Consider the following 25768-nt stretch of genomic DNA (forward strand, 5'->3'; position numbering starts at 1 on the left):
CAAGCCCCTCCTTCCCGTTTCTCCAAACCGGTATTTTCCCACAAGACACAGCAAAACCGGGTGTGACGTCATCGCATGCCGCGATATATCACAGACAACAAATTTACTTTCAACAACCTTAACTAGAAAACGATTACAAACAAATTACTAAAGTGAAAATATAATAAACTAAATGAATGCCTTAAAGGCAACACAATACTATTTATTTATTTATTGTGGCACAGCATGGAACAGGCCTTCCTGCCCTTTGAGCCATGCTGCCCAGCAATCCTACAATTTAACCCCAGCCTCATCATCGGACAACTTACAATACCCTACCAACTGGCAGGTCTTTGGAATGTGGGAGCAATTCCAGATAGTCACATGGAGACGGTACAAACTCCTTACAGGCAGTCCAAGTCGCCTGCACTGTAAGCGTTCTGCTAACCACTATGCCACCACCACCGGCTCCAATGCCATATTTAAGTTTGCTGATGACACCACTACTATTGGCCGAATCAAAGGAGGTGATGAAATGGCATCTTGGAGGACAACTGAAAATCTGGTTGAATGGTGCCTCAAGTACAACCTTCCACACAATGTCAGCAAAACCAAAGAGCCGATTATTGACTACAGGAGGAAGAAGCTGGCGGACCATGAGCCAGATCTCACTCGGGGATTGGAGGGGGAAAGCATAATGTATTAATATTTGAGTAATAATGTCAATATATTGTTTAGGAATTCTTTGTTTGCATAATTCATTATGGGTTATATGTATGAAGTAAGCAAATCGCATACAATATGCCACCACATCATGTGCACGCCTCACTAAAGTAAAACAAACACATTTATCCCAAGCTCCCGAGCTTTTCTTTTTAAAAGTTTCTAAGAGTTGCCAAAACATAGTGGTGATGAGGTGGTTTGAAATCAAATCCGAGATGACTATCCAGAGCGACACACACACTACATGCTAGCTCCACTGGAAAGCCAGACACATGCGATTGCACAACAGTAACAGAGGAATGTATACTGAATGAATTGAGCAGTATTTTAAAGCAAATGAGATGAGAACCAAGTACCAGTTTGGCTGAATACAAGAGCATACAGTTTGCTTAGAAGTGTAACTGCTCGGGAGACTCCGCCTACTGTCTAATGGAGTGACACACAGATCTCTGTGGCTGCAGTTAATTCTTCCTTTCCCCAGTTTAAACTTTGAATTTTTAAACTTTTATTTGTCAGATCTTAGAGGGGAATAGTTGTTACTATGTCACAATCTTTAAGTGGAAAGCAACTTCCTGAATCCAGCAAGGGAAAGAGGAAAAAGTCTGAGGAAACACCAGCCTGGGTCAAACGTTTAGAATATTCGTTGATAGGTCTTAATAAGAAGATAGACAACAACACTGTAAAACTTGATGATACCTCTTCTGAGATGAAATTGTTACGAGAGAGTTTTCAATTTGTGCAGGAAAACATTATTTCTCTCAATTCTGAACTTAAAGAGGCAAAGCGGCAAAATGCAGAAATATCAGTGAGTTTCGAGAAGTCGCAACAAAAGATTATCAATTTGGAAGCAAGAGTTTGTCGGAATAATATTCAAATTGTTGGATTGAAGGAAGGACCTGAGACTGGAGATTTATTAGACTATTTTGCTAACCTGTTTCACTCTCTGTTTTCGGATATTTTATCTCAACCTCCCGACATCGAAAGGGCATTTAGAATTTTTACTGCAACATCTCGCCAAGATAGACTAAGGTCAGTTTTGATCTCCTTTCTTCGTTTTAAAGTTAAACACCGAATCATAAACTATGCAAGGAAACAAAAAGGTTTTAAACTTAAAGGTTCCAAGCTTCATTTTTATCAACATTATCCATGGGAGGTTATGGCTCTGCGGTCTAAATTCTTTCCAACTATGAAGATAGCCTATGATAAGGGATTATTCCTGTCACTTCAATATCCGGTTCAATTAAAATTATTTCCCAAAGATTCGACCCCACGTGTTTTTCTGGACCCCAAAGAGGCGTTGGACTATATTAACTCTATTCTGGTTGCAGCCGAGGTTTGAATAGTTTTAGGTCTGCTGAATAATCGTTTTTTCAGAAAGATAAGCTTTGAATATTTTTGATTTGCTTAAGATGTCCTTTGATTGATCAACCATTTAAAGAAGATGTGAACCTTTCAATGTGAATGATGAATGACTTTTCAAAATCTGTTTGGTCTACTGAGTGAATTAAGACAACGGACAGACTGTTTGATTATCTGTTTTATTCTCCTTTTTCATTAATTATGTAATAGTTTTCATAGCTCATAAGGTTTTTTTTCTTATAGATAGCTGGGAGTGTTTAGTCGATAGATAATTATTTTTTTCTAAAAAAAAAGTTTTTTATTGGGCATGTCAGTTAAATGGAAAGTGGTGCTGATTTTTCTTCACTAGAGATTACATAGGTATTTCTATCTTTGTTTAACTTTATAATTTTGGCATCCTTGGAGATTGTTTTGCATTCCCCAGTGTGTTTGTTTTTAAAAAAGTATAAACATTTTTTCTCTGAATTTTTATGTTGGATATGGGGAGCTAGATGTTGTAGAGAAAAACGGAACAGTGCTGGCCTTCTGACCCATGTTGTTCTGCTTACCTTTCAATTTATTTTGTGATTAATTTAATGCTCCTGTCCTGCAGAGAATTCTATTCCTCTGTCACTGAGTCTATTTAGGAGTTTCTTGAATGTCCTTGTTGAGTCTGCCTCTATGACTACCCACGGTAGATCTCTCCACGTACCCACTGGTCTAGGGAAAAGAACATGTCTGAGATCCCTATACTTTCTTCTAATCACCGTAAAATTGTGTCCTCTTTTATTAACCATTTCAGCTGGGAATCTGTTCCATGTTTTAGTGATTACCTAGCCTTACATTGTTTCAGTACAATAATACTCTGTAAAGTAATGGAAGGCATCAAAGCAAATTGATAATTAAATTGCATATATATCAGTTAGAAGCAAGGCCTGTAAATGGGCAGAAGAACCAGTTAACATGACTTGATATGGTGTTGTGTTGCTTTTTTATATTTAGCAAAATATTTTTTCCCTTTGCAGGGCTTTTCTATTTCAGGGCCCTATCTTGTCTTTTTTGTAACTGGGGGGAGGAATTAAGGAAAGCTTTTTAAAACCACTATTATAAAATGGGCAGCTTGTGGAGTCACTTTTTTTTCCTTTATGGGGTGGCATTTCAGCTTTTTTTTGCCAAATTTCGTGCTTTTTGGGGTGGTGGGAGGTTTGGGGTTAGTTTTGATTTACAAGATTAGTTGTAAGATTAACTTTAGTTTTATTTGGTATCTTTTTTCCCCATTACAGAGTTCCGGAGCATGCATATTCTGTGTATGGTTGTACTTATCACCACCAGTTTTGATTAGCCTGCACTGGTATGCATCCATTTACGGGTTAAATAAAATAAAAAAATTTTTATGGCAATTCAACAGATAAATGTTACAAGTTGGAATGTACGTGATTGGAATTATCCTATTAAGCGAAAGAAGACTTTTAAAATCATTAATCTATTCCAACCCAATATAATTTTTGTTCAAGAAATCTTTTGAATACTTATCAAAATGGGCCATCAAAACAGATTTTTTAAAATGTGGAAGGATTTAGACAATAGATAATAGACAAGTGATGTTACATATTACACCAGAAGAGAACAGCAAATTAATTAAAATGGAATTGAACACTGGCTTGGGCGTTTCAGTCATTCCACAAAATCAGTTTGAGCACCATTTCAAAGATACCAAACTGAAGCCTGCAGCTTTCCAAGAACTTGTACTGCAGAAAAGACAATTCCTGTGGGAATGACATTCATAACAGTAAAATACAACAATCAACAAGCCACATTGAGCTTTTATGTAGCTTAAAAGACAGGAGAGCTAGCATTGTGCCCCCACCCGAGTTGCTGAGACAACTACAACTTGACTTGAGATACATCCACTTCCCCAGCAATAGGCAACTGAAAGCAAATTAAGAATGGTACTGGATGACATCACAGCAGTGTTCAAGAATGCACTGGAAAACTCAAACATATCAAAAAGTAAAACAGTGTTAATGAAAATGCTACAGTTTTACACAGCGTGTCTGCTTCCTGATACCATTCATGCTAAAGCAGCCCGAGAGCTAGGTCACAGAGGCTGAAGGAATTCTTTTGAACTTAGATCGATTGTTTAAATGACGTACTCAGTATTGATGAGAAGCACAATTGTCTGTATACTAATAGTTTAGGCAGATTGTGTTTGTTATTGTATATATCTTATATATGACTAGAGAGCAATACATTACAGTTGAATTGAGATGCATTTTATATGGAGTTGGAGTTTACAGCCAAGCAGGGAGGAGAGTAGTGTATTTAATATTTCAGTAATTGAGTAATGTTTTAAATATATTGGTTAAGCATTCCATGTTCATTTACACGATTCATTGTGTTATATGTATGATGTACATGAATGGCATGTGTCATTACACCACTAGGTCATAAGTGCTCACCTCAAAATGAAGAATACATGTTTATTCCAGGCTGCTTTGATTTTCCTTTGATTAGTGTCTGGAGTCACAAAACATAAGAGTGGGTCAGTAACATTAAACTCCTTGGTGATATCATCTGAGGGGATCAGTCCTGGGACAGGCACTTCAATGCCATTATGAAGGAAGCACAGCAGCTTCTCTGCTTTCTTCATAGGTTTGTGCAGATTTGTCAGCTGCCTAAAACTTTGAGAAACTTCTATAGATATACAGTGCAGAGAATCCTGACTTACTGCATCATGGCCTGGTATGGAAACACCAATGACCAAGAACAGAAAAGCCTACAAAAGGTAGTGGATATAGCTCATTTCATCACAGGAAAAGCTCACTCCCACCATTGTTCCTTGTAGATACGCTCACTCTCATGGGAAAGTCATCAAGGACTTCCACTATCCAGGCCATACGCTCTTCTCACTGCTGCCATCAGGGATGTGGTACAGGAACCTTAGGTTCCACAACTCCAGGTTTAGGAACATTTACAGTGCCTCATAAAAGTATTCAGCTCCCAACCCTTTGCTCACATAAATGAGTATTAAAACCAGGGAGTTTTGTCAATGTAACAGAATATTTATTCGTGAATCACATGCTCCTTTCTCCCCACCCTACCCCCACAATAGAGCCCAAAACCAGAAAACTGTAAATAATGACACACTCAAAAACAAACATCAGCAGTTCAAAAGTGTTCATTGCTCTTCGTTCAGTACATATAATAAATAAGAATAAAGTCCACCTCTCGCAGCCAATAGTCATTTTGGATAGTCACCATAAATTTTGCACAATGTGTTCAAGCAAGATTTGCCCATTCCTCCTCGTAAGATCGCTCAAGCTGTGCCAGGTCAGTCGAGGAGCAGCAGTGGACAGTATCTTGAGGTCTTGCCAGAGATGTTTGTCGGGGTCAAGGTCAGGAATCTGACTGGGCCACACAAGGACATTAATTCTCTTCAAAAATAAGCCACTTCATGGTTCTGACAGTGTGCTTTGGGTCGCTGCCCTGCTGAAAGACAAACTTCCTCCCCAGCTTAAGCTTTCTGGCAAAGGCCAATACATTTTTATTCAGGATCTCTGCATTTAACTGCATTCATCTTCTATCAATTCCAACCAGATTTCCCGTCCCTGCTGAAAAGCATCCCCATAGCATGATGCTACCCCCACCATCATTTACTGATGCCCTGTATTAGATTAATGCCACTTAATGATGAGGCCAAAAGCTTCCACTTTAGTCTCAACCAACCACAAGACCAGCTTCCACATCTTTACAGCATCTTTTAAGTGATGTTTTCCAAAGTCTTTACAGGCAAGGACATTTTTTTTTAAAAGCTAGGGCTTCTTCCATAAATACCCTTTGTGCAAGGTCTTAGAGATTGTGGAGCCATGAACTTCATCTCCAGTTGCAGCCACCGAATTCTGCAGCTCACTTGGAAATATTGGTGGCACGATAGCCTCTCCTATAAGTGCCATTCTTCACTGGTGGCCAAGTTTAGAGAGGCAGCCTGACCTAGGCAATGTGGCTGTGGTTTCATATTTTTTCTTCCCCACTTTGTCACGATGGATTGCACTCTCAGAAGGCAAGTTCAGTGTCTATGAGGATAGACTTGTACCCTTCCCCAGATTTATGCTTCTCTATTATCATTTCCCTGACTTCCCTTGAATGCTCTTTTGTCTTCATTTTGGTTTGGCCTGTTGAAAATCTACCATTCTGTTGGGCCTTACAGAGAGAGGGGTGCATTTATTCTTAACAATCCTTGAAAACGGGTCATCCTCCAATATTCCATATCAACAAACTTGGCGAGTTGGTAAGACAACATACGGTATTGCACTGAGTAAAGTCAGCACAGTAATTACAAAGAGGTTGAGTACTTTTTCAGACTCAATATTGGTTTTTAATTTAGTAAATTGTTGGCAGGTTTTGGAATTCTTTTGATTTGACATGATGCTCAATGTTTTGTCGATTATATTGAAAAGTTAAATACATTCTAAGTTTAGAAAATGAAACAGTAAAATATGAAAATAGTTGTGGGGGCTGAATACTTTTTCCAAGACATTGTACTACTGTTCAACCACCTCACTCCTGAACCAATACTTCACTCACCTCAACACCGAACAGATTCCACACCCTGTGGATTTCCTTTCAAGGAGTCTACCGCTGATATTCTCAGTTTTTATTTATTTAGTTGTTTGCTTATTTAAATAGTTGTTTATTTGCAATACACACCTTCTTTTGCACATTTGTTAGCTTTTTTTAAAAATATAATTTTTCATTGATTCTATTGCATTTCTTTGTCCTTCTGTGAAGGCCTGCAAGATAATGAATATTGTGCATACATGTACTGATTATAAACTTACATTGTGCTTTAACATATCTAGGGAAAATCTTTCATCTTATTCCTTTCAGGTATAACTCTCAAAGCCTTTTAAAAATCAAGGATAATGAGAACAGTCACATTGAATATTTTGGAGCAAGGCTTTATTTTTCCAAACCACAGCAAAAAGAAAAAAAAATACCAAACCCAAATACCTCGGAGCCTTCCTACACCACCTCGAGAGAATACTTGCCAAATAGACCTTCTCTATCCATACCAAATTTTTCCCTAAACCTGGCCAAATTCAAATCTTTCAGAGTGCATCAGTCCTTTTAATTAGACCAGACTGATACATCTCATGGTGCTACCATTTCTGTCCATCACAAGCCTCCAAATACACACTACCATCACAGGCTTTGGCAGAGGTCTCACAAAAGGTATCCCTGGACATACTGACGTCTAGAATATTAGGTAGAGCATCTGCACAGGCCTTTTGGCCCACAATATCAGTGCCAGGCATGATGCCAAATTAAACTAATCCCTTCTTCTGTAGATAATCCATCTCTCTCTACTGGCCACATATTCATGTGCCTATTCAAAAGCCTCAGACACCATTAGTGTATCTACTTCCACCATCACCAGGCAGTACATTCCAGACACCCATCACTGTTCTTTCAAATAAACTTTCCTCCTATCACCTTGAAGTTACTCCCTCTGGTTTTTGATGTTTCTACCCTAGACAAAAAGATTCTGATCATCTATGCTTCTCAGTTTTATAAACTATCAGGCCTCCTGTCAGCCTCCAATGCTTCGAGGAAAACAATTCAAGTTTGTCCAGCACTCCTCATCGGCAATGCCCTCACTTCCTCAGAAACTTAAATTGGTAAGTCATGGCCTGCCCTTACTGCCTTTGCCTTCCTCCTCACTGAAACATAGTTGTTCTTTAAATGACGCCAGATCAGATGTGGCTTGCCTAATAACTGCTGCTCCCAATTTACACCACCAAGCCTAATGACGCTGCAATTTGACCTGCCCCCTTTGTCCACATTCATAACTTTATGATCACCGTTTTCAACGTGCTGTCCTACTGGAACGCCAGTCAGTCAAGCTCATTTCTCACTACAAGGTCCAGCACCCTGTCCTCGGACAATCCACATACCATTTCAAGAAAACCTCAGTAGCACCGAATATATCTGGCCCCGTATAAGCCTCTTGCATCAAGTCCCAGTAACTATTAAGTTTAAAAATCATCCACTACAACAACCCTGTTGCTTTCCAATCCTTCCATAATTTGCCTACCTATCCGTTCCTCCGTGTAACTGCACCTTTCCCACATTGCCTCAGTACACGAGACGCCCGTCTCCAAGCGCAGCCGTGACATTCTCCCCAAACTCCTTCTACTCTTGATCAAATAACAGACCTCATTACTTGGATTCCACTACTTGGACCAGTAACATGGACATTAAAAACTAGTCCAAATACTTCATCGAAATCCGTTCATGGCACTTGTTTGAGTACATTTCTTTATATGTGGTACTGATACTTCTCGTTGTCCTCAGAGGGATTTTAGTGGCAGATGGACAATAAATAAAAATCAGCATTAGTCTAACGTACCCAAGTACGGCATTACAAAGAAAAGTAAGAGCAGGGACAGGCTTGACTTGCCACTGTCAACTTCTGCTCAGTTACTCATCTGCACTGACTTCAAAACACTAACTCTCCATAATTGCTGCCAACCCGCGAAATTTTTACAACATTTAGATTTTATGCAAAGATTTTCATTCAGGAAATGTGGAACTGCATTTACTTTTGAATGTCGGCCAGTACTTGTCCCCTAGGGAACTGAAAACAACTCTCAAAAGCTAATCGAGCCAGCACTTTTCAAAATAACTAGGAGGCAGCACGACAAGGACAAATTGTTTACAAGAACCACGCAAATCTCTTGCGGTTTCAATTGAGTTTCGGATGATGAATTTCGGATTTAAATCATAAACGGAGCCCTACACGACAACTATTCGAAATCACTTCCACCGAAAGTAGTAAATGCGAACACGTAAGTGGTGAGTTGCGGAAAGGGAATTGAAGGAAGTCTGAGCATTAAACAAAATACCTGGTCCAGAAATTTGGTCACGTCATATATTTTGTTATTAACGTGAATCCACGCGCTGTTACCACTGCTATGCTGCTTTAACTCTTCCAGTCGGTAATATTTCACTTCCTCCTTATCCTCAGCCATCTTACACGAACTTCCACTAAGAACACTAACTTGCACTTCACAAGTGACTCGCTAAATATCTCCTTTTTTTATTGGTAGTTACCGGGTTACTGCCAGTCTCGGAGCTCCATTGGTTAGTCGACGTGCTACTCAAATGACGTCTCACTACCCAAAGGTGGAAACGGGAATATAAAGACAGTTGCGAAAAAAGGTCAAATGTCCTACTTTGGAATATCTTGATGTGCTTAGTTCTGTGAGTGGCCTTGATCGAGTGGACCCCACCTCAGTCTTAAATGCATTTAGTAGAAAGTAGCTACCTGAATTAATTTATGTAGGGATTTATACTGCTTATCTTCCAAGAATTACCCTGTCAAAAAGTGAATGACAGTAATTGTAAAACTTCTTGTAAAAGTAATAACCACAACCGTCAAATGTACAAAGTTGATGCACCTGGGACCTGACGGGTAAGAGCAGTGTCATACATTGGGGAACTGTATATTACCCTTGAAAATGAGAGATTACAAGAGTAAAAAGTTCTTATTGCATTTGTATGAGGCCTTGGTGAGATAACAGTGGACTATTGTATACAGTTCTGATCTCCTTTCCTGAGAAAAGGGGTATTTACCATAGAAGTATAGCAAGGATTGGGATGGGTGAGCCCAGAGCTGAATGTCCTGCTCACTTAAGGAGGGTGAAGCATCTTCCATAGCCTTCCCTTTCCAGGTGTAGTGATTGTGCAGGACCTCTCTTTGACTTGCCTTGCAGGAGGTCACTCGCATATGGCCTCTCCTACACTACTGTGTCCATAGAAACGCCTTCACGAGGTGTCCCTGTTCTTGCTGAGTTTGCTATGTCACGGTGCAACCGAGTGTTCAGCAGTATAACTGGGCGGGCAGGCTGGGCTCAACAGCCTGGGTTGGCGGCCAACCTAGGAGAAAAACAACTCCGATTCCAAACCCGGGTAGATGGGACTCGTTAGCCTTGCCAGGCTGTCTGTCTAGCATCTCACTGTGCCACTGTGAAACGTCCCCTGGCCTAAAGAGAGGAATCGGTCAGCGCGCACCGATCCTCACTTTAAACCCACACAGGTGGGAAGAAAAGTCCTACAGCGATAGAGTTTTCCCTCCTGAACTTCACAAGCAAAGAACCCAGCCATCATCACCAGAAGAAGGGTTCATTAGACTGGGATACTGGGATTACAAGGCGAGAAGCAATCGAGCAGATAGTGATTGTAATCTTTAGAGTTTAGGAAGATGCGAGGAGCCCCCTTTGATCTTTACAAAACTCTTGATGGACTTTGCAGAAGATTTGTAAGCAGAATATTTTCTCCTGAATTAGGTGTTTGGGCCACAGGGTATGGTCTGAGAATAAGGGTACTAAATTTGGGATAAACGTCTTCACTCACAGAATTGAATATTTAAAAATTCTCTACCCCCTAAGCTATGGAAGTTGATTTTCTATGATCAGTCACAACTGAGAGGAACACATTTGTGGGCATTAATGAATCTGAAATTAGTGCTGGAAATGGGTACTCGAGGAATCAGAGGTGGGAAGGGTTGGCAACTTTAAATTCTTTGGTTTATTATTTCAGAGGACCTGTCCCAGGCTCAGCATGTATGTGCAACTACGAAGAAAGCACAGCAGCGCCTCTACTGCCTTAGGAGTTTGTGGAGATTTGGCATGACATGTAAAACTTTGACAAACTTCTATACGTGTGTGGTGGAGAGTGTAGTGACTGACTGCTTCACAGCTCGGTAACGAAACACCATTGTTCTTGAATGGAAAGTCCTACAAAAAATAATGGATTTGGCTCAGTCCATCACGGGTAAAGCCTTCGCAACCATTGTGTACATCTACTGTATATAAAACACTGTTGCAGGAAAGCAGCATCCATCCTTAAGGAATCTCACCTCCCAGGACATGCTCTCTTCTCACTGCTGCCATCAGGAAGGAGGTACAGGAGCCTCAGGACTCACACCACCAGGTTCAGTAACAGTTACTACCTCTCATCCATCAGGAAGGAGGTACAGGAGCCTCAGGACTCACACCACCAGGTTCAGTAACAGTTACTACCTCTCATCCATCAGGAAGGAGGTACAGGAGCCTCAGGACTCACACCACCAGGTTCAGTAACAGTTACTACCTTTCATCCATCAGGAAGAAGGTACAGGAGCCTCAGGACTCACACCACCAGGTTCAGTAACAGTTACTACCTCTCATCCATCAGGAAGGAGGTACAGGAGCCTCAGGACTCACACCACCAGGTTCAGTAACAGTTACTACCTCTCATCCATCAGGAAGGAGGTACAGGAGCCTCAGGACTCACACCACCAGGTTCAGTAACAGTTACTACCTCTCATCCATCAGGAAGGAGGTACAGGAGCCTCAGGACTCACACCACCAGGTTCAGGAACAGTTACTACTTCTCATCCATCAGGTTCTTGAACCAAAGGGGATAACTTCTCTCAACTTCACTGACCCCATCATTGAAATGTTCCCGCAACCAATGGACTCTTCATCGATATGTTCTCAATATTTATTGCTCATTTATTTATTATTATTGTTTCTTCTTTTGCATTTGCACGGTTTGTTGCCTTCTGCACTCTGGTTGAATGCCCTTGTTGGACGGTCTTTCATTGACTCTGTTGTAGTTCTTATTCTATGAATCTGTTGAGTCTGCCCATAAAAAAGTAATCTCAGGGTTATATATGGTAACGTAAATGTACTTTGATTATAACATTTACTTTAAACTTTGAAAAGGAAGTGGCACTGAGAAAAAAAATGGAGCATGAGGATCAAGAGAATGAATGGCTTACTCCTGCTCTTGCTGCTGTTTCAGATGTCGCTTTCAGAAGTTGCAAAATTAAACATTGAGTCCTGAACCCTCTGATGTGGCTTTTGCAGACATTTTATTATCCGTATCACAACTTACTTTTCTACTGGCATATGCCATGAAATCTGTTAACTTTGTGGCAGCAGAACATTGCAATACATCATAAATATCTTTAAAGAACTGAATTACAATGAGTATACTGCATATATGTATATTAACACATATGGTGCCAGCTGAATCAGCTGCAGTTCAACATCACTAAGACAAAGGAGATAGTGGTAGACTAAATTGCTCCCTGTACTATTTGTGGTGAGGACGTGGGTGTGGTGAGGATCTACAAGTACCGGGGGTGCACCTGGATGACAGACCTGAGTGGAGCACCAACACAGAGGGTGTGTACAAGAAGGGCCTAAGTTGTCTCTACTTCCTGAGGAGACTGAGGTCCTTTGGAGTATGCAGGCCTCTCTTTCACTTGTTCTACCAGTCTGTTATCACCAGTCCAATCTTCTATGCAGCAGTGTACTGGGGCAATGGCACCAACATGGGTGATGCCAACAGGCTCAATAAACCGATCAAAAGGCTGGCTCTGTTATAGGAGTCAAACTGGACACACTGGAGGCTGTGGTAGAACAAAGGACCCTACAGAAAATCTTGGTAGTTCTCGTCACTGTTTCTCACCCTCTGCGTGCCACTTTGGCTGAACAGAGGAGCATTTTTAGTAATAAACTAAGATAACTACACTGCTCCAAAGAGTGTTACATAAGATCATTCTTACCCTCGACCATTAGGCTTAATAATGAGTCAACCTATAGCTGGGGGACTGCTGGCCTCCTCCTGTTAGACTGGTGTAATTTATTTTTTATTCTGTCTTAATGTCTTACTTCTGATATTTGTATATCCGTCCACTTAAAATGTTACAGTGGCACTGTGATTTCTTTTTGGGATTAATAAAGGATCTATTAAATAGTTAAGGTAAGTAGTGCAAAAACAAAAATTTAAGAAAAAAGCAGTGACATAGTGTCCATCAATTTACTGTCCATTTAGAACTCGGATGGCAGAGACAAAGAAACTGTTCTTGAATCACTGTGCCTTCAGGCCTCTGTACCTCCTTCTTGATGGTAGCAATAAGCGTGTCCTGGGTGGAGGTGATTCTTGATAATGGAAGCCGCTTTTCTGAGGCACCGATCTTTAGTTTTTGAAGTTTTGTAGTCTGTTGTTTTGAATACCCATGATGGAGCTGACGAATTTTACAACTCTCTGCAGCTTACTATGATCCTGTGCCATAGCGCCCCCCCCCATACCAGATGGTGATGCATCCAGTCAGAATGTGCTCCACGGTACATCTAGAAAACAGACAACCTACAGCACAATACAGGCCTTAGCCCACAAAGCTGTGCCGAACATGTCCCTACCTTAGAAATTATTAGGCTTACCCACAGCCCTCTATTTTTCTGAACTCCATGTACCTGTCCAGGAGTCTCTTAAACGACCCCATCGTATCCGCCTCCACCACAGTCACCGGCAGCCCATTCCACGCACTCACCACTCTCTGAGTAAAAAAACTTACCCCAACATCTCCTCTGTACCTACTTCCAAGCATCTTAAAACTGTGCCCTCTCGTGCTAGCCATTTCAGCCCTGGGAAAACGGCTCTGACTATCCACACGATCAGTGCCTCTCATCATCTTATACACTCTCTATCAGGTCACCTCTCATCCTCCGTCGCTCCAAGGAGAAAAGGCCTAGTTCACTCAACCTGTTCTCATAAGGCGTGCTCCCCAATCCTGGCAACATCCTTGTAAATCCAGATTTACAACTCTCCCCAACAGCCTTAGCAAAGTGCCCCGCCAGGATATTGGTCCCCCTAGGATTCAAGTGCAACCTGTCCTTTTTGTACAGGTCACACCTGCCCCAAAAGAGGTCCCAATGATCTAGAAATCTGAATCCCTGCCCCCCTGCTCCAATCCCACAGCCACACATTTATCCTCCACCTCACTCTATTCCTATACTCACTGTCACATGGCACAGGTAGTAATCCCGAGATGTGGTCCTGCTTCTCAACTTCCTTCCTAACTCCCTGTAGTCTGCTTTCAGGATCTCCTCTCTTTTCCTGCCTATGTCATTGGTACCAATATATACCATGACCTCTGACTTCCCAATTCAGAATATCGTGGATGCAATCAGAAACATCCCGGACCCTGGCACCCGGGAGGTGAACAACCATTGGTGCTTCTTCCCTGCATCCACAGAATCGCCTGTCTGACCCCCTAACTATAGAGTCCCCTATCACTGTTGCCATCCTCTTCCTTTCCCTACCCTTCTGAGCCACAGGGCCAGACTCTGTGCCAGAGGCACGGCCACTGTTGCTTCCCCCAGGTAGGCCATCCTTCTCAACAGTACTCAAGCAGGAGTACTTACTGTTAAGGGATACAGCCACTGGGGTACTGTCCAGCCTCTGACTCTTGCGCTTCCCTCTCCTGACTGTTACCCACTAATCTGTCTCCCCAGGACCCAGTGTGTCTACCTGCCTATAGCTCCTCTCTATCCCCTCCTCACTCTCCCTGACCAGACGAAGGTTATCAAGCTGCATCTCCAGTTCCCTAACGTGGTCCTTAAGGAGCTGCAGCTCAATGCACCTGGTGCAGATGTGGCCGTTCGGGAGGCTGGGAGTCTCCCAGACTTCCCACATCTGACACCGAGCACAGAAAACCGGCCTCACTCACATCCTTCCTGTCTGTATTCTACACAGGCAACCTACCTCGCCTCAACCCATTATCGCCGAAGCCTCATTGAGCTAAAGGCTTCCTACTCTATCTCCCTCTGCTCCATTGCCCACTCCTCTGATGCCCGCTCTATAAGGTGTCTCCTTTTAAACTCTTCCCGCTGTTTTCACTGACTGACATCCATGCGCTTGTGGTTGTGCCCCGATCAAACCACTAAAGAATCTGTAGAAGTTTTCAAGTGTTTCTGGTAACAAACTAAATCTCCTCAAACTCTTGGTGAAATATAGCCACCGTCTTGCCTTCTTTATAGTTGCATCGATATGCATGGCCAACAGTTCATCTTATCATACTAGAGGTATGTTCTAGAGTCTGATAACAGTGGGATAGAGGCTGTCCTCAAGCTTGGTAGTATCTGCTTTCAAGCTTTTGTAACTTTTGCCTGCTGGGTGAGGGGAGGAAAGTACGTTAAGGGTGGGTGCAGTCTTTGATTACGCTGGTTGCTTTACACAGGCAGCAAGAATAATAGATGGCGTCCATTGAGAGGAGACTGGATCCTATGATGTGCTGAACTTTGTCCACAACTCCCTGCAGTTTTTCATGGTCACTTGCAGAGCAGTTGCCATACCAAGACTTAATGCATCCAGATAGAGGCATCTTTTTGCTGCAGTCAGCTGTAGTTGTCTCTGTTGAGCACCTTATGGAGTATAATGGGCAGTGTTATCTTCAATAGGCTTCCTAACTCTGTCACGGATGCTGTTTTGATGGTGGTGGAGATATTAGTACATTAAAAGTAAGTAAGGTAACTCTGCAAGCCCAGCAAGATATCTGTGTTGACAGACCCTGTTCTGCATTCAGCCATTAACAGATTGCTAGGAGATGAACACCTGGAAGAAGTCTGTTCTGGATCCATGCAGGAACAGCAGATGACCAGCAATTTCAGGGAAATGGAAGATACTTTCCAATTCTCATCCTGGCTTTCAAATATATCTCTTTGCTGATCCCTTTTCTTCCCCATCCTTATATAAATTTCAAACTGTATACAGCAACAGTGTAAGTTGCTACTGTAAATGTAAAGTAATCATATGACATTTTCACATTTAATCTAATTAGAGTACTAGACAGAGACAGTCGACTCCAATCAATGGACTGAAGAATGACTGCAGCAATTTTCAGCTGGAATGCAGCAGGTAGAGTTTATCATGGGCAAATAAAAAGCACTGTTCAAATTTAAAAGTAATTACCAAAGTACATATATGTCACCGTATACAACCCAGAAATTAATTTTTAGTGGGTATACATAGTAAATCCAAAAACCATAATAGAATCAATGAAGGACTGCACCAACTGGCTGCATGCAAAAGACAAAGTGTGCAATTATAAAAATACAGAAAAATAATTATTATAATATTAAACCTAAAGAAAGGTGCAATAGAGTTATTAAAATATAAAACAGAGCAGCAGAATACAATACAACAGATGGATAAAAATGAAACATATAAGTATTCGGGTTATCAACAAGCAAAGAAAACAGATCATGGTGCAATAAAGGGAAAACTTTCAACAGAGTTTACTTCGACGCTGAAGAAAATCTGCCAAACAGAGCTCAGCAGTAAAAATATAACATAGGCAATAAACACTAACACAATAACCATATTAATGTATTCTTTTGTCATAATATCTTGATCTGATACCAATCTAGAAAATTTACAAAGAAAAACAAGAACTGAAATGTCAAATTTTAGAAAACACTATGTACACTCGAATGCACTTAGACTAACACCACCTAGGACAGGAGGAGGGAGAGGAATAACAGAGATAAAAAAAGGAACAGTCAGATAAAACTTCTAAGGAATATTTTCATCAACAAAAATGGAATTCAACATTCCAGACAAGCATATGCAATTCTGATAAGTACACACAACAAAGCTTAAATGAAAGCACAACCCAGAAAAATGAAGAAATTATTACTATAGAAGAAAAAGTTAAGCAATGGAAGAACATGACCCTTCATGGAAGACATCCCTATGAACTGAGCAGACTAAATGTCATCAAGGAAGCACTGAATGCGTGGCTCAGAGTTGGACTCCTCTTTCTGTAAATGGAGGAGTTCCTTTTGGCAATACAGAACCAGGTGGTTAACACCATAAAATACCAAAAATACACAGGGTCATTGGATGCTGTGGGAGTTGGTTCTTCCAGTGAGCGTAAAAGGCAGTGAGGCAATCTGGAAACAAGGCCCTGTTGTCAACTATGTCACTTGATTACAATTTGTAAGAATTTTCAGATTTAAAGTATTCAATTCGAACTGAAATAAAGTTTCCAATGATCTGCTTGATGATACAAATTTGGAGCCAATAAGAACCTGTGATGAGAGAAGAACTATTCAAGTTAGAGATCAATAGACTGTTGGACAGCAGAGGTAAACAAATTCGATATCGGGCCATCAAAGGAAAATGTTTGGCAAATAACCAGAAACTTGGTCAATGAGAAGAGTATTAAGAGAAGTCTTTAATAAACAGAAGGAGCAGGAGAAAGCAGGGAGATTTACCTAAACCCCACTGTACACCAGGAGTGCATCAGGTTAGGGGCAATTCCCTCTTCTGTTGGAATAAAGTAATCAACTTTTCACTTCCAAGCACTGAGTTCAAGAGCCTGAAAGTTGTCTTTGGGCTTTATAAAACTCCGAAGTCTGTTCGGTCACATTTACCGTATTGTATTCCATTCTAATTGCCTCATTATAAGAAGGATATGGAGAGAATGCAGAAGACATTTACATGCATTAGAGAGCATGTACAATAAGGAGAGATTGGACAAGCTGGAGAAATGTTTTTGCTAAAGTGGTGAGGCTGAGGGGAGATGTGTTAGAAGACCTAGACAGAGTAGACAGCCAGTATCTATTTCTTAGGATTGAAAGGTCTGGTATTAAAAGGCATCCTTTAAAGTTTGGGGCTGGGAGTACAAGGGAGATGTGTGGGGTTTTTATGATTTTTTATGCAGAGAGTGATGTGTGCCGGGAATGCAGTGCCAGGGATTGTGGTAGAGCCAGATAGCATAGGAGTGTTTAAGAGACTCTTAGATACACATAGGAATATGTAGAGAAGGAGGGGTGTGCTCAATTTGTGAGGAAGGATTATACTCATTTGTTTCTCCCAAGCCCCAACCCACATGAAAGATTATCATAATAAATGTGCCACAAAATACAATACAGACGAAAAACAGATACATGACTCCTACAGATCAAAAAATAGAAACATAGAAAATAGGTGCAGGAGTAGGTCATTTGGCCCTTCGAGCCTGCGCCACCATTCAGTATGATCATGGCTGATCATCCAAATCAGAACCCTGTACCTGCTTTCTCTCCATACCCCCGATCCCTTTAGCCACAAGGGCCATATCTAACTCCCTCTTAAATATAGCCAATGAACCGGCCTCAACTGTTTCCTGTGGCAGAGAATTCCACAGATTCTCCACTCTCTGTGTGAAGAAGTTTTTCCTCATCTTGGTCCTAAAAGGCTTCCCCTTTATCCTTAAACTGTGACCACTCATTCTGGACTTCCCCAACATCAGAAACAATCTTCCTGCATCTAGCCTGTCCAATCCCTTTAGAATTTTATACGTTTCAATAAGATCCCCCCTCAATCTTCTAAATTCCAGTGAGTATAAGCCTAGTCGATCCAGTCTTTCTTCATATGAAAGTCCTGCCATCCCAAGAATCAATCTGGTGAAACTTCTCTGTACTCCCTCTATGGCAAGAATGTCTTTCCTCAGATTAGGGGACCAAAACTGCACACAATACTCTAGGTGCGGTCTTGTACAACTGCAGTAGAACCTCCCTGCTCCTGTACTCAAATCCTTTTGTTATGAATGCCAACATACCATTTGCCTTTTTCATCGCCTGCTGTACCTGCATGCCCACCTTCAATGACTGGTGTACAATGACACCCAGGTCTCGTTGCATCTCCCCTTTTGCTAATCGGCCACTGTTCAGATAATAATCTGTTTTCCTGTTCTTGCAACCAAAGTGGATAACCTCACATTTATCCATATTAAATTGCATCTGCCATGAATTTGCCCACTCACCTAACCTATCCAAGTCACCCTGCATCCTTTTAGCATCCTCCTCATAGCTAACACCACCGCCCAGCTTCATGTCATCTGCAAAATTGGAGATGCTGCATTTAATTCCCTCATCTAAATCATTAATATATATTGTAAACAACTGGGGTCCCAGCACTGAGCCTTGCGGTACCCCACTAGTCACTGCCTGCCATTCTGAAAAGGTCCCGTTTACTCCCACTCTTTGCTTCCTGTCTGCCAACCAATTCTCTATCCACATCAATACCGTACCCCCAATACCGTATGCTTTAAGTTTGCACTCTAATCTCCTGTGTGGGTCCTTGTCAAGAGCCTTTTGAAAATCTAAATATACCACATCCACTGGCTCTCCCCTATCCACTCTACTAGTTACATCTTCAAAAAATTCTATAAGATTCATCAGACATGATTTTCCTTTCACAAATCCATGCTGACTTTGTCCGATGATTTCACCTCTTTCCAAATGTGCTGATACATAGCTCCTATAGGTTTAATTAGTTTGGTATAACATCATGGGGAAAAGGGCCTATCCTATGCTGTACTGTTCTATTTTCATGTTCTGTTCTAATGTGAGTAAAAGCTAAATTAAAAGTTTTAAAGGAGGTGAATAATAAGAGATGTAATTTATTTTTGCTGCAAAATTTAGGAGGTAATCTAAGACCTTGAGGTGTTACCTTGCAGCAGCAGGCAAGTGGTTGGAAAGGCACCAGGTTCAGGACTGGTATCAAGAACACTTCTACAAGCAAGAACTTATCAATGCTCTTGTGAGTGTGATATGGAAAATAAAAAGTCTGTGACATTCATCATTTTCACTGCAATCAGATGACCTCGTTCTGCTCTATTATGGAATTCATGAGCAAGATATTGAACTGTTATCAAATCGTTGGAAGCAGCTTTCCAGTAGAAAATACGTCTGCAAAAAGGCAGTACAGTTATGATCCTTACAGAACAAATCTGTAATTGGAATTCACTGCTTTGGAATTTTTAATACACATATAACCTACAATGCAATGTTATTCATAGCTATAAATCAGATGATAAAAGAATAAAAGTACAAACTGTTTCCCATATTAATAACATATTTTAACATTAAACAATTTGTGGTCAAAATAAAGGAGTATTTATTTATATAGATACTTGCAAGCAGTATTAATGCATGGACATCTTCAGAACTTGAGAGTTACCTCAAAATTCTCAGAAAAATAAAAACATTTTTTCCAGCAGGCCTTAGCTCATTAAGTATTTTATACTGAGATAATCCTTTATCACATCATGAGGCATAAGTATTATGCAAATTGAGTCAGACTCAATAAAACAGTGTTTAAAGCTGACTATTGTGTAGGGTTACTAGTTAGCTACTGTATGAGACAATTATATTTCATCACAATCTATCACATTGTTTTGTCACATCCTTCATTGTACCAATAACTATCATGCCACGAGATAAATCGTAACATAACTAGTTCAGTCAGATAGTTTATACTTTATTATCACCTAACAATTGATACTAGAGTGTACAATCATCACAGTGATATTTGTTTCTGCGCTTCGCACTCCTGAAGTACAAATCGAAGTAAATATAATAAAAATTTAAATTATAAATCGTAATTAGAAAAATAGAAAAGGGAAAGTAAGTTAGTGCAAGTCAGGTCCAGATATTTGGAAGATACGGCCCAGATCCGGGTCAGGATCTGTTCAGCAGTCTTATCACAGTTGGAAAGAAGCTGTTCCCAAATCTGGCCGTACAAATCTTCATGCTCCTGAACCTTCTCCCGGAGGGAAGTGGGACAAACAGTGTGTTGGCTGGGTGGGACTTATCCTTGATTATCCTGGCAGCACTGCTCCGACAGCGTGTGGTGTAAAGTGAGTCCAAGGATGGAAGATTGGTTTGTGTGATGTGCTGGGCTATGTTCATGATCTTCTGCAGCTACTTCCAGTCTTGGACAGGACAACTTCCATACCAGGTTGTGATGCACCCCAGAAGAATGCTTTCTACGGTGCATCTATAAAAATTAGTGAGGGTTTTAGGGGACAGGCCAAATTTCTTCCGCTTTCTCAGGAAATAAAGGCGCTGGTGGGCTGGGAATAGTACTGAGTATACTGAATTCTGGTTAATTGGTCCATCATTTAATCGGGGCAGCTGGTTACTTAGGACAACTCTTAAAGAAGAAAAACGAATCCATAAAATAGCCAGGATTCCCTTCATTTATTTGGGACACTATGCCACTTAATTGGGACACGAGACTGTTGCCACATAGTTTCTAACTAGTGTCAGTTGTGTGAACCTTGGTGGCTGTTAGACACGACACCATCCTTAGAGTAAACGGTTTTTAAATAGCTTTATTTGAGTGTCTTCAAACAGCAGTGATTTTTGTCACAGACAGTTGGCGAGAAACAAATAGTAAAGCAATTTAGAGTTGCTTTGCTCACTGTGGTTTCAAGCATTCAGGCTTTGAGATGCCAGAAATGGCTGGGAGTGAAAATGGAACAACCTTACTACTTTAACAAGTGAGGAACTACAAAGAATTTGGAGGTATCACAATCATCTTGAAAGTTACAATGAAAATGAAGGTAAGGATGCAGTCATCAAAAGCATTGTATGAAGACAGTCCATTATCTGCACTGGGTATCTGTGCTAATTTATTTTCATTTGCAGTCAATCAAAGGTGCTGGTTGTCTGTTGTACATGGCAATGAATGCAAAACCTGTGCAGCAAAGTTTTGAGAATGGAAAAGCCATTGCACTGGGACAGTTCCACACTCTCGACCTCAGAAGCCTAGTGCAGTGGTGCAAGTAGTTGTGACAAACTGGGGTCTTCCTTGGTTATGGTGGATAATCATGACTTCTTCTGTGCTTTATCACAAAGTGTTGCAGAACCGTCTTCTTGGCCATTGATCTCATCCATGCATTATTGGTGATCTTATCCGACCAGTCAGCTGAAGCTGACTTCATATGCACGTCCCTATTTCACCAGGGTACGAGGCCCTCTGTCTATCCTCACGTGGTTTAGACTGCCTGCAAAGCTGTGTGGCTGCTGTCACATGCAAACAGCTACTTGGAGCCACAGGTGAGAGATGAGTGTCCAGCGGGGACCAAAGGTGTGTGAGTTGCCCCAGAATGGACACAGGTCCCTTCACCAGAGGTGCTACCCCTCCCTGGACACCCCATACACAGCAGTATATACTGGATGAATACCTACATCAATAACTATTAGGAACTAATACATAGATCTATGGTACTGCAGTAGCATTGGTAGTGTTTTAATTTGTTCTGTATTTCATTTAAATACATAATGTGCTACTGAGTAAATAGTCATTTGTCTTTTTTAAACCTTTTAACTATTTCCATGAAACTTCGACTAATCGGGGAAGCTGCTTAATTTGGCCAAAATGTATTTTGTGTTGGTCTTCACGGTGGAGGACACATCTAATATTCCAAAGAGAGATGTTATGGATGCGATGGGAGGTGAGGACCTTGATACAATAGGTATCACTAAAGGAGTAGTGCTGAGCAAACTTGTGGGCCTGAAGTTAGACAAGTCCCCTGGTCCTGATGGAATGTATCCCAGGGCACTGAAAGAAATGGCAGAAGTCATAGAAGAGGCTTTGGTGATAATTTACCAAATTCTCTGGACTCTGGGCAGGTCCTGGCAGATTGGAAGACAGCAAATGTCATGCCACTCTTCAAAAAATGATATAAGCAAAAGGCAGCTAACCCGAGCCAGTTAGTTTAACATCTGTAGTTAGGAAAATGCTTAAAGCAGTCATTAAAAAAGAAATAGCAAGTCATCTGGAAAGAAGTGGACCCATCAGGCAGATGTAGTATGGATTCAACAAGGGCAGGTCCTGTTTCACAAACTTATTGGAGTTCTTTGTGGATACAATGAGCTCAGTGGTTAGAGGGGAAACGGATGGACATTATTTACTTGGATTTCCAGAAGGCTTTCGATAAGGTGCGACATAAAAGACTTAACCGTAAGATAAGGATGCATAGAGTTGGGGCGATGTATTAGCATGGATAGAGGATTGGTTGACAAGTAGAAAGCAGAGAGTTGGAATACTCTAGTTGGCAATCAATGGTGAGCAATGTGCTGGGCCTGCATCTGTCCATGATATACATTAACGATCTGGAAGAGGGGACCGAGTGTAATGTTTCTAGGTTTTCTGTGTTATGAGTGATGAACAGTCCTGATGGAAGTAGGGTGCAGAGTTAACCATTTCCCCCCCCCCCAAAAAAAACTATGAACTATTGCTGTTGCTATGCTGCTACTGAGAGAGAGAGAGAGAGATGAAGCCCAGGCAAGAACATCTGCTACAGATAAGAGGGAGAGAGAGACTGTAGATCTATTTTATTTTGACTCTTCCTGGATTATTTACCTTTCACTACAAGGACTTTATTTTGCTTGTTAACATTCCTCAGGAGACAACAGGAGTGGCCTGATTTGATGGACACAGTCATTCAGAGTTGATTGATAGCTGATACCCTGTCAATGGGGATAAAAGACAGGTCTGGAGAGACACCCTTCAGATACACCAGTGGACACTGACTGAGTGTTGGGAACCCACAGAAAGGTGGGGGCTTCGAAGACCGAACCAGGAGATCGGTCAGTAAAGCTCACAGTGTTACTGCAGTGCCGGTGGGGACTTGTGTGTGTGTCCACTCATGCCAGAGTGACGAGTCCACCACAGAAGAACGGTCTAGCTGAAGAACAGAGGGGTTATAACTGAATGGCCACAACGACAGACGGGTTAAGAAAGCCACAGAAGGTTTGCCTGCTGCAGCTGCCTAATCTCTCTCTCTCTCTCTCTCCAACGATTACAACACAACAACCATAACTACCTCAGCATGTATGAACTGAACTGAACTTTATACTTTTCTATGACAATTCATTTACCCCTAGACATCGATACAGCTTGTTTATTATTGCTTATTATTATTCCTACACTTTTAGGTTTATTACTGCTAACTTCTTTTATATGTATATTTGCATTTTTGATATTGTATTGTGTAGTTTACTAATAAACACCTTTAGTTTTGGTACCACCAGACTCCAACGGATTCTTCTTTCTCTGCTAGTCTGACACCCAGTTACGGGGTACGTAACAGCTGATGATACTAAACTAACTGGAAAAGCAAATTGTGTAGAAGATATGGAGAGTATGCAGAGAGATATAGATAATTTAAGTGAGTGAGCAAGGTTCTGGCAGATGAAGTACAATGTTGGTAAAAGCGAGGTCATCCAATTTGGAAGGAAAATAAAAGAGCAGATTATTATTTAAATGGTACAAATTGACAGCATACTGAAATGTAGAGGGACTTGGCAGTGCTTGTGCATGAATCACAAAAGATTAGTTTGTAGGTGCAGAAGGCTATCAAGAAGGCAAATGGAATGTTGGCCTTCATTGCTAAAGGGATTGAATTTAAGAGCAGGGAAGTTATGTTGCAACTGTACAGGGTTCTGGTGAGGCCGCACCTGGAGAACTGTGTGCAGTTCTGGTCTCCTTACTTGCGGAAGGATATACTGGTTTTGGAGCTGGTGCAGAGGAGGTTCACTGGGTTGATTCCAGTGATGAGGGGGTTAGAGTATGAGGAGAATTTGAGTTGCCTGGGGCTATACTTGCTGGAATTCAGAAGAATGAGAGGAGATCTTATAGAAGCATATAAAATTATGAAAGGGATAGATAAGCTAGAGGCAGGAAAGTTGTTTTTACTGGTGGTGAGACTACAACATGGGGACATAGCCTCAAGATTCGGGGGAGTAGATTTAGGATGGAGATGAGGAGAAACTGCTTTTCCCAGAGAGTGGTGAATCTGTGGAATTCTCTGCCCAATTAAGCAGTGGAGGCTACTTCAGTAAATATATTTAAAACAAGGCTGGATAGATTTTTGCATCCAATCTTGTCTTAAATATATTTACTGGTAAGGGTTTATGGGGGAAATGCAGGTAGGTGGAGATAAATCCATGGCTAGATCAGCCATGATCGTATTGAATGGCGGAGCAGGCTCGGTGGGCTAGATGGCCAACTCCTGCTCCGATTTCTTATATTCTATGTACAGGTCCCAATGTGTCCCAATTCACTGGAATCAACTGTATGCCTAAAAATAAAATGTGGCGTGAAATTGGTGAATGTGCAACACCAAACATGTGTGCCTAACAGCTAAAACAGAATGGAAAAGACAGAGCAAAACAATCCCTCAACCAAAGCATCAAATCATAGCTCTGTAGCAATACCACATTCAGGTGTGAATGACTGAAGAATACCATAAAGAGATGGTGGAAATCTCCAAGAATATCTTCATTCTCAGCAAAAGCAGAGCCAGCATGTAACTGCCAAAGACAAAGCACAGCCTTAAATATCATCTGGTTGATCCACCCTGAGATTCCCACTAGCACGAGAAACCAATGTTCGATCAATTTGGTTCAATCAATGTGATATCAAGACTGCAGCGAACAGCTGACAAAGACAATGCTGCAGCTGTGGCCATTGCTAGAGAAATTAATTTGCTAACAATTTGGCGACAAGAATGGGATCAGTATTGATACGGGATCCAAGCGAACCGTGGTGATAGCAAATTTCTCTGACAATGTGAGCTATGCTTGGGAAGCATTCGTAGGAACGTTTTACTGTGAGCTGCTCTGAGTCACCAGGGGTGACCTGGAGGGGGGCAAGACGGAAGATAGAAGATGGGGTCCGAGACCCACAGCGAGCTCAATGAATCATCAAATTAAAGGACAATAGGGATTTCAAAGACTGAGATAAATTCTGGCAAGAAAAGGGTGAGGAAATTGTATTGTGATTGAAAGCTAAATTTGATTACAGGTTAACCTAAAACTAACAGGTAAGAATGGGTAGTAATGAAAGTAAATACGCAAATGCCACCGGTGCTGTGCCACAGATAAGAAACACAGCCTCGAGGCCTGCCGATCCACCGACAAAGGGTCCGATGAATAAACATACTGAGAAAAGGGTAAAGCAGTGTACCTTCTTCTCGGCCCCTCTGGATGACGACTGTTAATAACTGTTTGTCTTCACATATAATGGTCAAAAGTATACCTGGACGAGTTTA

At 41.3% G+C, this 25768-nt stretch overlaps 1 protein-coding gene across 2 annotated transcripts in view; it reads right to left on the minus strand.

Moving 5' to 3' along the window:
* cyb5a (cytochrome b5 type A (microsomal)) overlaps nucleotides 1-9121 on the minus strand; it is a 53880-nt gene extending 44759 nt beyond the window's left edge. Inside the window, exon 1 of one of the 2 annotated variants that reach the window (XM_073051834.1) lies at nucleotides 8946-9121. In XM_073051834.1, coding sequence (XP_072907935.1) covers nucleotides 8946-9071 — 126 coding nt within the window. In that variant the 5' untranslated portion in view covers nucleotides 9072-9121. The remainder of the gene's footprint in view (nucleotides 1-8945) is intronic. The other variant, XM_073051824.1, reaches the window with a different exon arrangement.
* Between the last annotated feature and the right edge of the window lie 16647 nt (nucleotides 9122-25768).

Source organism: Hemitrygon akajei, chromosome 1 (assembly GCF_048418815.1).
Source record: "Hemitrygon akajei chromosome 1, sHemAka1.3, whole genome shotgun sequence".
NCBI classification, from domain to species: Eukaryota; Metazoa; Chordata; class Chondrichthyes; order Myliobatiformes; family Dasyatidae; genus Hemitrygon; species Hemitrygon akajei.